At 41.2% G+C, this 13,975-nt stretch overlaps 1 protein-coding gene across 1 annotated transcript in view; it reads right to left on the reverse strand.

The window, feature by feature from the left end:
• Positions 1 to 826: 826 nt before the first annotated feature.
• The window catches only part of NOX3 (NADPH oxidase 3), a 58,407-nt gene continuing 45,258 nt past the window's right edge, over positions 827 to 13,975 (reverse strand). Inside the window, exons 12-13 of the mRNA XM_024747988.1 lie at positions 11,917 to 12,041; positions 827 to 953 (exon numbers count right to left, since the gene is read on the reverse strand). Coding sequence (XP_024603756.1) covers positions 827 to 953; positions 11,917 to 12,041 — 252 coding nt within the window. The remainder of the gene's footprint in view (positions 954 to 11,916; positions 12,042 to 13,975) is intronic.

Genomic DNA, 13,975 nt, shown 5'->3' on the forward strand with positions numbered 1-13,975 from the left:
GATTAGAACGTTGTCTCATTTTAGTCAACACATTTTAAAAGGATGTGAAGAAATGAAAATGGATTTGAAGAAGGGCAACAAGAATGATTGAAGTGCTAGGGTATATATCTTAGGCTGAAAAGTTAAGAGTTCAGTATTGTTTGGACTAGAAAAGGGATAGGTAAAGGATGATTTTATTATCATTTTCAAGTATAGAAAGGATTTTTGTGAAAGATAACCTCCATTGGTGATTTCTCAGATCTATAGAGGATGAAAAAAAGCACAAAGGAGCTTAAGTTTAAAGCAGAAAAGATCAGGTTTGGATACAAGACAGATGTCTCTGCCATCAGGGAGATGAAATTTGAAATGACTTCTAAAGGAGGCTTCGAGCCAAGCAGCCATGCTGGTCTCCACTTGGACATATTGTTAAGCATGAAAACAAGCTTGGGAAAGATGACCTATATCAGGGCTCAGCAAACTACCTCCTACAGGCCAAATCTGGCTCACCGTTTTTTGGACAGCCCATGAACCAAGAATGACTTTCACATTTTTAAATTGTTGAAAACGAATCAAAAGAAGAATATTTCATGACAGAAGAAACTACTGTGAAATTTGATTTCGGTGTCCATAAATAAAATTTTGCTGGAACACAGCCATGCCCATTTGTTGAGGTCCTGGGGCTACTTTGGTGCTTGTAATGGCAGAGTTGAGTAGTTGCCACTGAGACCATGTAGTCCACGGAATCTGAAATAATTATTACTTGGCCCTTTATGGGGAAAGTTTCCCGACTCTTGACCTATATGATTGCAGCCACTTACACAACATGTGGATTTTTTTCCTCCAAAGTCTAGAAGCTTTCTCTGTTATAATGAAAATGAATGCCCCTGGGGTCAGCTGATGAATATAAGCGGCACATTCTTTGAATTATCTTTGAGAGAGCTTTGGGTCCACAGAAGAACACTCCAATGTTACTGCTGCAATAGAGGTAAGACAAGGGTAGAACGTGTTACACAGGGCACGGCCAGCCAGGAGCCAAGACAGAATGATACAGTCAGTGAGTAGCTGCGGTTGTGACTTTATGTATTTGTTTTTCTCCACCCACTTCCTTTTTTCTTAGACTCTTTTCTCCTACTTTCAGTACCACGTTCTCCCACAGGTTCCCAGAGTCCTGTTATGCCCTGCATCACACAGGTAGGTGAGACCAAGAAGATTGAGGCTGGCAGGGGCCATGAGGGCAGGTGAGCGCGTTTCAATATAGAGGTGATGACGCCCGGAGTTTTGGTCCACCTCTTGGATTGGTGATTAGAATGTAAGCTCCCTGAGAGCAGGCATCTGGTCTGTTTTACTCATCACTGTAATCCTACCACTCAGGATAGTATCCAGCGTACAGTAGACACTCAATACATGTTTGTTGAAGGAATGAATGAAGGGCTCTGCTCATTATTATCTGCGTGGTCTTGAGTAAGACTCTAAACCTCAATCTCCGCATGATTAAACCAAGCTAATAACGACTACGTGGTATGTTTTATCCAAAGCAAAGTGAGATGATGCATTCCAAAAGGATTAAAAAGTGTTAGTTATTACTATTGTTCAACCCTGCCTTTTCATAGTTGATAACATTTACACAAAAGTTCTAGCAACTTAGTTTATGTCTCCCTTTGGAATTACTTTACTTTTCAAGGAAGGTCAAAAAGAAGAGGTGGAAAGGAAAATCACATTCCTGAAAATGGAGTCACCCCAAAGTTGTCATCTCTAATTATGGCATTTCAGAAAACAGTGTTGAAGAGGTGTTTTTGCATATAGTGACTATCCCAGGGCTGCTCAACTCCCTTGTAGACACAACTGACTGCTCTCGTTATATATAAACAATGAGTCAGCACCAGGATTCAAGTTGTCTCTGGGAATCGGGAGGGGCCGGTCTCTATAGGGACTTGTAGAGACCATGTTTTCCCCTTATCTTGCATTGAACTATTCCTTGTAGTATTTTTGCAATCTCTGGCACAAGCTTAATTAGTTGCTCTAGTCTGGATCAAAAGTTCTCATACTTTGCTGTGCAAAAAGTTATCTAGACAGACTATTAAAACATAGAGTCCCAGGCTTGAATCCAAGGAATGCATTTTTAGCAAGGCCCCCAGGTGACATTAAAGCACACGGCACTATGAGCTACACTTTGAGAAACACTGTCTTAGAGAAATTCCTCGGACTCTGGGACCAGCTCACTATACTACCTTTACCTCCTCAGACCGTTTTTGTTGGGAAATGCCTCTATAGTCTCATTCTTCTTAGCTTGTATATTAATATGATTCCGTGCCATGTATTGAATCCACATTTAATTATGTGTTCCAGGACCATAATATCCATGGTAGAAATTGATGGTTCAATTACATTTCAAACTGTAGCTTCAAAGGAACTTATCAAGTGGATTCATTTGTAAATGACAGTATGTTTAAAATGTATAAGTATTATTTTTAAAGACATCATTCCCATGGCTAAATTTGAGAAAATACTTTTTCAGAAAGTATTGCCCACTGGAAAAATTATGTTTATGACTTAATGAAGCACTTTCAAGGTGTTTATGGAAATATCACCCAACGGTTAAGAGTGCTACTGGTTCCACCACTTCGTTGCTGGGAAATTTAGGGCATATTAATTCGTCTCTTAAAAGCCTCCCTTTCTTTATCTCTCCATGGGGACAGTTCTATGCCAAACTCCTAGTGCCTCCGTGAGGGTTAGACACGGTGAGCTCTTGGGAACCGTTGTCTTACGTTATGACCCACACGATGTCTGCCTGCTCCGCGAGGCTGAGCACAAGATGCGATGTGGGCTGTTAACCCAGCAGTGATTACAGATTTCCTGGAATCGGCACTCTTGCACTAGGTTTTTTGAGTTCTGGACTGCAACATTTTGAATGATACATGGGTCAGGCAAAACGCTTCCCAGTGGGGAGTCTGCTGCCCTGAGGCATCCTTGCATCTATATTCAAAGACATTGTTATGGGTGGTGATATTTTTCCATTAGTGTAGCTGTCACCAAAGAGATTGCCCACTGGCCCATTCCCAACAGGCTAAGATGGCCCTTTCGTTTGCAGCCATGGTGACTGTTTGCAGATCGTGAAGATGCTCTTTGCTGCTCTGCCTTTAAGGCTCCATTTCAAAGGATTCTGATTGCTGGCTGCCAGGTGTACCACTGGTGTCTGCAGCAGTTCACAGTCACCCTGCCTCTTGTGAAGTTGTGGCTACTACATTACACAGCTGAGTACACACGTTTCTGTATTTATGGAACTGTCATGGCTACACAATGACCAAAAAGTCTCACAAAGGCCATTCATTATCTATCTTCCACTGAGGCAGAAAGGCCAGTGGTTCACTAGCTCTCCCTGCATCACTGTCCCCACACATGGCGTTCTTTTGCTTGTCTTGCTTCCCCTCCTCGGCGTTTGTGGTTTCCAGTACGGAGCTTTCTCATCACGAAGGCTTACTGTGAAGCATGGAGCTGAGAAGCCCCACAAAGTGGTTCAAGCACAGATGCAGCAGCATTTTTTTTTTCTTTTATGAGGCAACGGACAACTGCAACAGAACCCTAATGGGGTTGGTAAAGAAAAAATTCTTCTATAAACTGTAATTATCCACGATTGCTCAGAATGAAAAAAAAAAAAGATTCTCTCTAAAAGAAGTATAAAAACACAAGGCATTATTCTTCAGTTTACAGCCTGCAAGCTGCAGAGTTTGCACACCCAGGAGGCACTGGATTAGGGACAACATTAGCGGCATCGATCAGTCTGGGCTGCTGACTTTCATGGGAAAAAGACAAATTTTACACAAGCTGCAAAGATGGTTAACATTAACAGCATTATTTTTAGCTCTGATAAACAATAAGGAAAATCCTCCTGTCCCCCTCTTATTTGCTAAATAACTATCGTGCTCTTTTTTGGTGGGCTTGATGCATTTTCCAAAACAGTTCAGCTATGCCATGCCTGAAAGGCAGCCAAAATGTCACCTCCCAGGAGATTTCCGCCCAGCAGATATATGGGAGAGTGGGTGTGCTTGGGAATAATCCCACCATCTTGCTGGCTTCCCAGGTTCTGCTGCCTTGAGCCCTGCTCTCTTTAAATTGTATGTTTGTTTTTCTGTGTTGGCTTTTATGCTTGGTAAGTTATAACCCTGTAGGGGCAGACCCTAAACCCCATTTTAAAAAAATCAAATTACTTTATGCCCTGAGTGCATTCTGCAAATAAAATCGATAAACAGAAGCTTCCCATGGATTTATGGAGGCTTAGAAAGAAGACAACAAGAGCTACAAGCTCGGTATCAGACAATGGACACAACTTCTGGTTAATCTTTCCTAGAGAATGTTTTTCATTAGAAATGCCTCCAAAAGATTCAACACATAATTATATTTTGTACAACACCTTCTTTTTCATAACCACAGATGATAATTGTGTTGGCCTTTTTTTTTTTTTAAACCCATCTCCCAACTGATTTGTAGCAGCCTGCTCTACTACTTTTCTCCGCATCCTAATTATTCAGTTGCTGATTAGGGGCTACAGGCGTCCCTAATGGTGCTTTGCTCACGGCTGAGGCACTTCTCTAGCTCTTCCCACCAACTCCATCTTCTTTGGCGAGTCAGCACTCTTGTCCTAGCTTCCTCATCCCTCTTGGGGTCCCTTCACTTGCTGAAGCTGGTTACTGTGCTTGGCTCTGAGGAGCACAGATAAAGTTGCTGCCCTTGAGGATGTCACAGTTAAAGAGGGGAGAGAAATGAAAGCAGTTGACTCGTAGTATTGGATCCCTGGGAATGGTAGAGCCATGTTTCTGCCAATCTTGTCCCCTCCCCTTCTGATAAAACACTAAAAAATATACACCTTCTCACCGATATACTTCACCCAGAAATATCCAAATATTTTTGCCATATCTAATGATTTGACAGATAATATCACCAAAGAAAATTTGCAGAATAGTGATAAATCCACCCTGTGCTCACCCACCTTCCTAATCCCACCTGCCACAAATGGAATAGTGCCAGTAATTTTCGTTGAATCTTCACTTGATTATAACTGGAGGGCTGGATGCCCTCTGGTGCAAAGGTATACTTACGTATGCTAATAATATCCAGTCATAAGTTTATGGTGGCTTTCTTTTTATTATGAAGCTATAATTTATTTTGTGTGGGATTTCCACTTAAGTCTATTTCTTTGAATATTCTGAACAATTTAGTCATGTAAGGAATGTTTAGGATATCCTTTTAGATAGGCAGACTTGTGTGCTATAATCAGAATGTTAATTTCTTAAAAATATCATTTGAAAACATTTTGCACATATGCACGTACAAATGAGAATTGGAGGGTGTGCACACAAGCAAATGTGGTTCCAGATGGACACATTTACTCGATTTAGTATAAAGGTATTTTTACATTTCTGAAAACAATGGGTGGTCTAAAATACATTCATGCAGCATGGATTAGAAGCTCCCAATCTTATGGTAAATTGGCACCTTCCTTCACAGTTGGGCTGGGTTGTGCTGTTCTAACAAATGGTAGTATTCTTCTTTATTTTTTCCTTCAAGAGAAAAGAAACGCTTCTACTGAAGTTATGAAGAAAATGGCCAAACCTTCAAAGTTTTTATGGTAATTAGTTGCATAAAGTTTTATGCCTAAAAGGCATGGTGAAGTTATTAGTAGATAAGTCAAAAGTGGCAAACTATAAATATTATGTGAAATGTAAGGTCGAAGATTGAAGTCTTATGGAATCATTTTATTCAATTAATTAAAAACAACTGATCTACAAATCCAGAAGGTTGGGTACACGCATAATGTGTGTTTATCAAAAAAGTAGCTAGATGTGATCAAGATGTATTTATTTGCATTCTGTCTACCTTCTTGGAAACGATTTCCTGATTTTCTGAACATTTGCCAAAAGCTTGGGAACATATTGAGAACATCTACAAAAAATGAGATATAACTTCTATTTTTGTATAAGATACACATTTCTAAAGATTAATAAGACAGAGGTATCAGAGTGTGTATTGTATGTATTTAACTAAGCTATTTATTTTAATTAAGACAATAATTTCCATTGTTTTTGTGTTTAGAGTAATTTTCTGTGCTTGTCTAACTTAAAGCAATATACAACAATTGTCACATGTGTGTGAGTTTGGCCGTATCAGTAAAAGACTTACTTTTTACATATCCACTTGCTATTTATTGATCTTCTTTTAAAAATATACTTGTGTTTTTGTAATACAGCTGATACAATTACGAAAATTAACTGCACATAAGAACAACAGAATACACTTTCCTATTTTCTACTCTTGGTCTTTGATCTCTTTTTAATTTTTTCTTTCCCTTTCCTTATTTGTTTTCATTTTGATGCCCATCAATTTGTTTCTCTGTTACTGTTATTATTGCAATTTTCTGCTTCCTTTATAGCATGCACTGTTCTCTTTGATCTGCTTCCCTTCAAGCTTTATTTTTGGTGCTGTTTTTCATGTTCTGTAAAAAAAACATGTTTGCCCCTCTTCCCTTTATTCTTTTGATTCAACTCCTTCTTCTTATAACAAGAACAGAGTCCAGCTTTAAGTGAACAGGTAAATGTTTTTAAAAGAGTAAGCCCTGAGAATCCTTGGCTTCATGCTGATGAGTAGAAATGGTTGAGAGCCTATTTCAAAGACCCTCAAGAACAAAGAGCCTTTTCTGAGGCCACGAACAAATACACCAATTCTTTATGGCCCATCTTTGCCAAAAGATCTGAGCTAATGACAGGACAGACCTGTCTTATAAGAGTAGCCAAGAAGGCTTGGGAGGGAACAAACATCTCCTTGACATAATCAGGGGAAAACATACCGTTTATCTCTTTAATAACCATCTTGAGGAAAATTAATGTGACCTCGTCCTTTGGGCAGAACAGTAATTGAATTGTGTGTTTTATTTATATCTGGACAAAGGCCAGGATATTGAAATACTTCTCAATATTAGATTTTCTTTTTACAAAATTAGATTCTATTGGCATTCTTTTTCTGAGATTTCTTCATTAAAAGCTTCATTAAACATAAATCTTCTTTACACAGCAGAAAACAAAATTTTAAGGAGGACATTTAAAAGGTCTTTTGGAAGAGTAGTGCTAAGTGTTTTACTGGTGACTCGTATCTTCCCAGGGATCTGGCATTCCATGGATAAAATGATAATTGATCTTTGCCTACACATGTCTGATATTAGTTACATTGAAAGTTGAAGCTATATAACAAGTTGCAGGGTTCTAGAGTCTAAATCTACTACAAATACACTATTTTTAGAATTTGGGGCTAGGGAGTATGATATAGAGGCTTAATTCAGTGACATCCAAATCTTGGGGCCTCCTTCTACTCTGGAAGAGATGAAGTCATCCATCAGGAAGAGAGAGATTCCACAAGTTTTCAGCTGTGCTGAAAGATTCAGCTGGGCTTTAGGTACATGTATGTACTACACTTTGATTATGGCTTTTGAAAAGGAATGAACACACTCCCCACAAGGGCAACGAGAAAAGTGAGAGCTATATAGTTTCCCCACCTTCACACTCTTCTGTACTCCTCACTCCCTGCAAAATCAGGCAGACTCACTTTTCAGCATGATGCAATATGATTTTGGAGACAGTGTGTGTGCAAACTCAGTTCCACTCTTGGTCTCTGGATGCTGTGTTTCTGGTTCACACCTTTCTGAGGGAAGGGAGGTAGTTAAATGGTTTGATCTGAAAGGCCTTCCCACTGGGCTACAAACTTCATGTGTAACACAAACACAAATGTGAGGAGTCAATGAGGGACAATCATAGCAAAGAGCAGTCTCATCTATAAAAACTTAAAAACCAAGATATACATATGTGTCCGTGTCAAAAGCCTGCAACGTGGGAACATTCACTCCATGATAATTGAAAACTGAGTGTAAAGCATTTATCAGATGAATAGATTTTTTTTTCCAAAAGGAGAAAATACCAATGTGATTGTAACATAGAAGCTTGTAACATTTTGTTAGTTTTCGACCTACAATTTTTAAAGGAAACTGCAGATATAATAATCCAGTCTCTGCCTCTGGACGAGAAGTACTGGATGGGTGTGAGATGAAGGGTGAATTTCAGGGCTCAGAGGAGGCTGGGAGTCTAGGAGCCAGGACTGGGTGTTGAGTAAGGAGCACAGAGGAACTGGATTCTGAGGCTCCAGAAGCCGGGATGGGTTCAAAGCGCCACATTTGAACGGATGGAGGGCGAGAATTGGATTCTAGACCAAATGTCAGCAAGAGTCAAGGCAAGAGGTGAAATGAAGCAGCTGGGTTTCAGGAGTGGTGCCTGCAGAGTCCCAAGGCCACCTTCACGGGGCTTGGCCAGCTCTTATGGGGCATCTGAAGCTGAGCCCGAGGTGAGGAAGAGGTAGTGCAGCTGGTCCACTCGTTCCTTCCCTTAATCCTGAAGCCAAAGATTAAGCTTTTCTTGGCTTTTCCCTTTGGAAGTCTTTTATTCTCAGGACAATTCAAGACCAGGAGTAAGTCCCCACAAGCACTCCTTCTGTCTCTTCCCCGGGCTGACACTGGCATGGTGTGGTCAGGGGTTCAGAGTGTCCGCAGTGAACACTGTTTGGGGTCCAGGGTTTCTCCCAAAGGCTGCCTGGGCACAGGGTGCAGAAGGGTTGGCTGGGGGCCTCACAGCGCACGACAGTTTAGGTCAGAGTGAATTCACACAAAGAAGCCATTGGAATTGGATAGGTTATGAACCTTGGGCAGCCATCTGGTCCCTCCTGCACACCTCCCTCCTCACCAAACCTCCTTCAAATAGCTGGGCCAGGTAAGTCTAACAGATTCAGTGACAATTAATTTTTTTTAAAAAAAGTAGAATAGTTCTGGCACAAAGAGAATATAAGAAAAAGTATAAAACAGCATCCAAATTGAGCAAAAGAGGAATAATATTCACCAGAAAAGTATTCCAGAGAGCAGAAAAATGCTAGGGAACTACAAAAAGTTTAATGAAGCAATAACCTCTGTGAAGGAAGGCCGCAAAGCATCAATGCCAGAACTGGGGGGAAAGATGTGAAGACAACAGGGAAATCACAGGAGATGAGAAATTAGTCAGAAATACCTTAGATTTTTGTTTTACTGTTACTGGTTCAATACTGATAAAATGGATAGAAAATAGGTTCTACAGAAGACCTAAACAACATGATTAAATAAAATAGTGATGAGTAATATATATTGAACTCCATAACCTGCAAATAGACAATATAGTTCCCTATCCTCCAAATACTGTGGTTTTTGGAACTCTCATCAATCTATATTTGTTTCTTTCTCCATCTCATCTAGTTTCATGGCCCCAAACACAATTCATATGCTCACACTTTCCAAGCATGTATCTCCAATCTGAACTTCTCCCGTGAACTCCTGACTCATATTCGTCTGCCTACTCAACATCCCTGCCTGGATGTATAACAGGCAACTTAAAGCTAAACATGTTGAGAAACTGGACTCCTGACATCCCATGCCTGCCAACCACTCCTTACAGCTGTCCTCATCTCGGCTGTTGGGAACTCCATTCTAGCTTGGGCCATGTTTCCTATCCAACCCATTAGCAAGTCATGCTGGCTCTACCTTCAAAAAATATCCAGAATCCAAAGGCTTCTCAGTACCTCCACTGTGGCCCCCCCTATCCAGGCCACCTCCTCACTGGCCTCTCCATTTCCGTCCAAGGCCCCTTACAATCTCGCCTCTTATAGCAGCCAGAGGGATCCAATTAAACATAAAATGGATGGATTATTTCACTCTTCTGCTCAATCCTTCAAGTAGCTTCCCCTCTCAGAGTAAAATCCAAATAAAATGACCTGTACTGTTCCCTAGTTGTCTCTCCTAAATGCCTTCTCCTGCTACTCTTTCACTCAACCGCTGGGTTCCGCAACCCCACTGGTCTCTTGGATCATGCCAGGAACAGTGTATCCTGCCTCAGGGCCTTGGCATGTGCTGCCCTTTTGCTCTTTCCCAGTTGTTCATGTGGCACACTCCCTTGCTCCCTCCAGGACTTTCCTCAAATGTGGAAACTATTCTTTAAACAAAGACCATATTAGGACAGGCTACTTTCAAGATTTTTAGATGATTGGGTTCAAAACAAAGACTGATTTAGGCGATATATAATAACAACAACTATTTATATTAGTGCTTGGCCCTTTACGAAGCTCTTCAACATACTATGCACCTTTAAAATATGAAAATAACACTGTGGATGCATAGAATCATTCATGTTTTATAATGAGGGCTTGTCTGAGGCCACATAGCCAGTATCTTCTAGAATCTTCTAGAATCAGCCTTCACTCCTGCCTTATAGTCCCAGAGCAAATGCTCTTCTTCCTCTACATATAATGATAATAATAGTAATAATTAAAATAATAATATTAATGATAGCAGCTAACATTTACTGAACTCAAAGCACTGTTTTAGGCTCTTTATAAGTATTCTCACATTTAATCCTCACAGAAGCCTAGGAGGTAAACAGTTTTATTATATGCAGTTTACGGAGATGGGAACTAAGTCAGTGCCAGGCTAAATAACCTGTTCATGGTAAATTGGTGGTAACGGCAGAGGTAGGATTTATACCCAGGCACTAGGACTCCAGTTCCTGGGTCCCTACTACCACCCCAAATCCCTGCTTGGTTGTAGAGTAGTTTTGTCTGCTTTGCTAGATACAGTTTACAGTCTGGCATAAGTGAGTTCTCCAGTTGAGTAATTAGAAGTCAACTGTGTTCACCCAAGATTTCTTGAAGGCATAGGGAGTTTAAGAAATAACATCTTGGGCTTCCCTGGTGGCAGAGTGGTTAAGAATCCACCTGCCAGTGCAGGGGACATGGGTTTGATTGCTGGTCCGGGAAGATCTCACATGCTATGGAGCAACTAAGCCTGTGTGCCACAACTACTGAGCCTGTGCTCTAGAGCCCACAAGCCACAGCTACTGAGCCCACGTGCCTAGAGCCTGTGCTCCACAACAAGAGAAGCCACTGCAATAAGAAGCCCGCTCACTGCAACGAACAGTAGCCCCGAGTACCCGCAACTAGAGAAAGCCCGTGTGCAGCAATGAAGACCCAACACAGCCCAAAATAAAGAAATTAATTTAAAAAAAGAAAAAGAAATACCATCTTCTGGACCTGGAGATGATCATACTAAGCGAAGTAAGTCAGAAAGAGAAAGACAAATACCATATGATATCACTTATACACAAATAAAGAAATTAATTAAAAAAAAGAAAAAGAAATACCATCTTCTGGACCTGGAGATGATCATACTAAGCGAAGTAAGTCAGAAAGAGAAAGACAAATACCATATGATATCACTTATACGTGGAATCTAAAATACAACACAGATGAACATATCTATGAAACAGAAACAGACTCACAGACATAGAGAACAGATGTGTGGTTGTCAAGGGGGAGGGAGGGTGGGGAACGGAAGGACTGGGAGTTTGGGATGAGCAGATGCAAACTCCTATACATAGGATGGATAAACAACAAGGTCCTACTGTACAGCACAGGGAACTATGTTCAATATCCTGTAATAAACCATAATGGAAAAGAATATAAAAAAGAATATATATATGTATAACTGAGACACTTTGCTGTACAGCAGAAATTAACACAACATTGTAAATCAACTCTACTTCAATAAAATTTAAGAAAAAAGAAATACCATCTTCGATTGGGTTTAAGTGTGAAAAATTTCAATGGAATTGATAATTGTCAGATGTTGTAATCTGCTTAAGCAGAGGTTTGTAGTTCCTGAAACATCCCATGACCACCTTTTCTAAGGTGGATGTTTTATCTCTAAACAAGATGCCCACTGCTGCAGATTAACCAGTTTGTGCCTGAGAGCTTTCCATTCCAGCAGCAATGGAGGCATTGTCTCTCCACGGAGGCTCCCAACAGGCAGAGGAGAGAGAGCTGCCTTACCTGGGGTGACTGTAGGCTACCTGCCGGAACTCGTGATTCCAGTTTGGTCTTCCGTAGAAGGTTTTCTGCCTTAATCCCGTAATCACGTCAGTATTTTCATCCCAGTGTAAAGCTATGTGAAAGGCCTAAAGTAAAAATTGTGGTATCAGATGACATTTAGAGGGAAAAGAAAAGGAACCTCTAATAAATGAAGGATGAAGTAATTATGCTCATTTGTAGATTTAATACACAACTTTGTATAGGAAATTCTTTGTAGTCTACCTTGGGCACTATTGAAACAAAGTGCTTTCTATGTGGCTGATGTGCAGAAATGTGAGCCTGGAAAGAAGATTTTTCCTGAAAGGATGAGAGTAATACGGTAAAAAGGGGTAAAGGAAAGCGAGCACTAAGCTACTTCCTTTTTTTTTTTTTCTGCCAAATTTCTCAAAAAGTAATCTCTAGCTCTGTCCCCATTCACTTCACAGTAAATCCTGGGGATGTGAGAAGGGCCCTGACAGATTAAAGTGATAGAAAAAGCCCAGGGTGAAGCTGGATTTTACGGTGAGATCTGCCTACTGGAGTGAAACGGTCTGTGTCCAGGTGTAAGTGCTGGGAGGATGTTGAGTCTGGCAGGCAGAGAGGTGGCCAGAACTAGCAAGGGGCATGGCTGGAGCTCTGTGGCCAACCGCTTGCCTTCAAATTACACGAAAGCACCCAGGCATCAAGTGGTCGATAACTAAGAGTCTGGGGAATAGCCGTGCCTAGTGATGATTTTTTAAGTTGCTATGATTTGTTTCAGCCCATGCTGAACTCTGGTAGGTAAGAAGGATTCTTGCTTCTTACCTCCTGGGATATGTGTCTGCTCTGCTCAGATGCCACCACAGCTCTTGAGCTCATGGGTTTTTACCCTTTGGTGCTTCATTTGCTTACATCCTCTGAGCAGTATGGGTAACAACCCTGCTGGGCCCAACTCTTACCCCACGATCCTGCTGCAAGACTGGCTTCCCCGGCTGGCCTTCACATCAGTCTAGGAAAGCAGCCAGGGGAAGGGAGGCTGCACCCTAACAGGCAGTAGACGGTGGCAGACTTTGGTGGAGTCTCAGATATCCAGGCTGCAGGAAGTTGGCACCAGGCAAGTCTGAGCCTAGGCAGCAGGGCTACTACAGGAACTGAATTTGGGAAGAGGACTCCAGGCAAGAGAGGGAAAACTGGCAAGAGTGGGGCAGGACCCCCTTCTTAGGCAAGTTTTTCAAAGCACGAAATATGAGACAAGAGTTCAGGGATAAGAATGGAGGTGGTAGTTGAGGACAGAGCCTTGAAAACTGGCGGAAGCCGCATTATCAGAACGGGAACTCAGGGTCAGAGTTGTACCGGCCTCCGGATTAGAATGGCAGTGCTGCATCTCCACAGGCTTTTGCTTCACAGTACGATGGATTGGTGCTCTAGAGGAAGCTGGTTCCAGCAGTGGGCAGAATAAGAAGGCAGATACAGTTGACTCCCTTTTGACTAAGTGCCAAATCTAATGACTAACTCAGGCCTTATTTTCCTTGGCTTCTCCACCATGTGGTTGAACATTGCTTCTTCTTGATTCTATTTGCATTACAAAATCCTAGTTCTTCTATTTCTCTCTGATTCAAGAAAGAAACAGTAGTTGTTATTTTCTTATCATGTTCTCCTGTCTTGATATGCAGCTGCCTTCTCAGTCTCTAGCTCAGCTCTCTGCATCTCTTTCGGACCACTACTCCCCAAAGAGCTTCCATTTTCACAATCCAATTAGCATAATCTACAAAGATGAATTCAAACTTTCTCTCCCAAGCCTTCCTCTTCCTGCTTGAGTAGAATTCTGCATCACAAACTCCCCAAACATATTTTTATGTAGAATTCTTTCTGTTCCTTCAAATTGACCATCATAGCTAAAAATGAATCATCTCACTTTCCAAATAATTTGTGACTTCAAGTTACTTCCACGTACAACTGTTAAGGGATTTCCATAGGCAGGCAGAGTGCTATGAATCGAATGGTATAAAGAAGACAGACAGAAGGTCTCTGCTCTGTGAGGCACTGGTCATTGGAGGGAGAG

This window comes from Neophocaena asiaeorientalis, unplaced genomic scaffold (genome assembly GCF_003031525.2).
Source record: "Neophocaena asiaeorientalis asiaeorientalis breed wild unplaced genomic scaffold, Neophocaena_asiaeorientalis_V1.1 scaffold123, whole genome shotgun sequence".
Classification (NCBI taxonomy): Eukaryota; Metazoa; Chordata; class Mammalia; order Artiodactyla; family Phocoenidae; genus Neophocaena; species Neophocaena asiaeorientalis.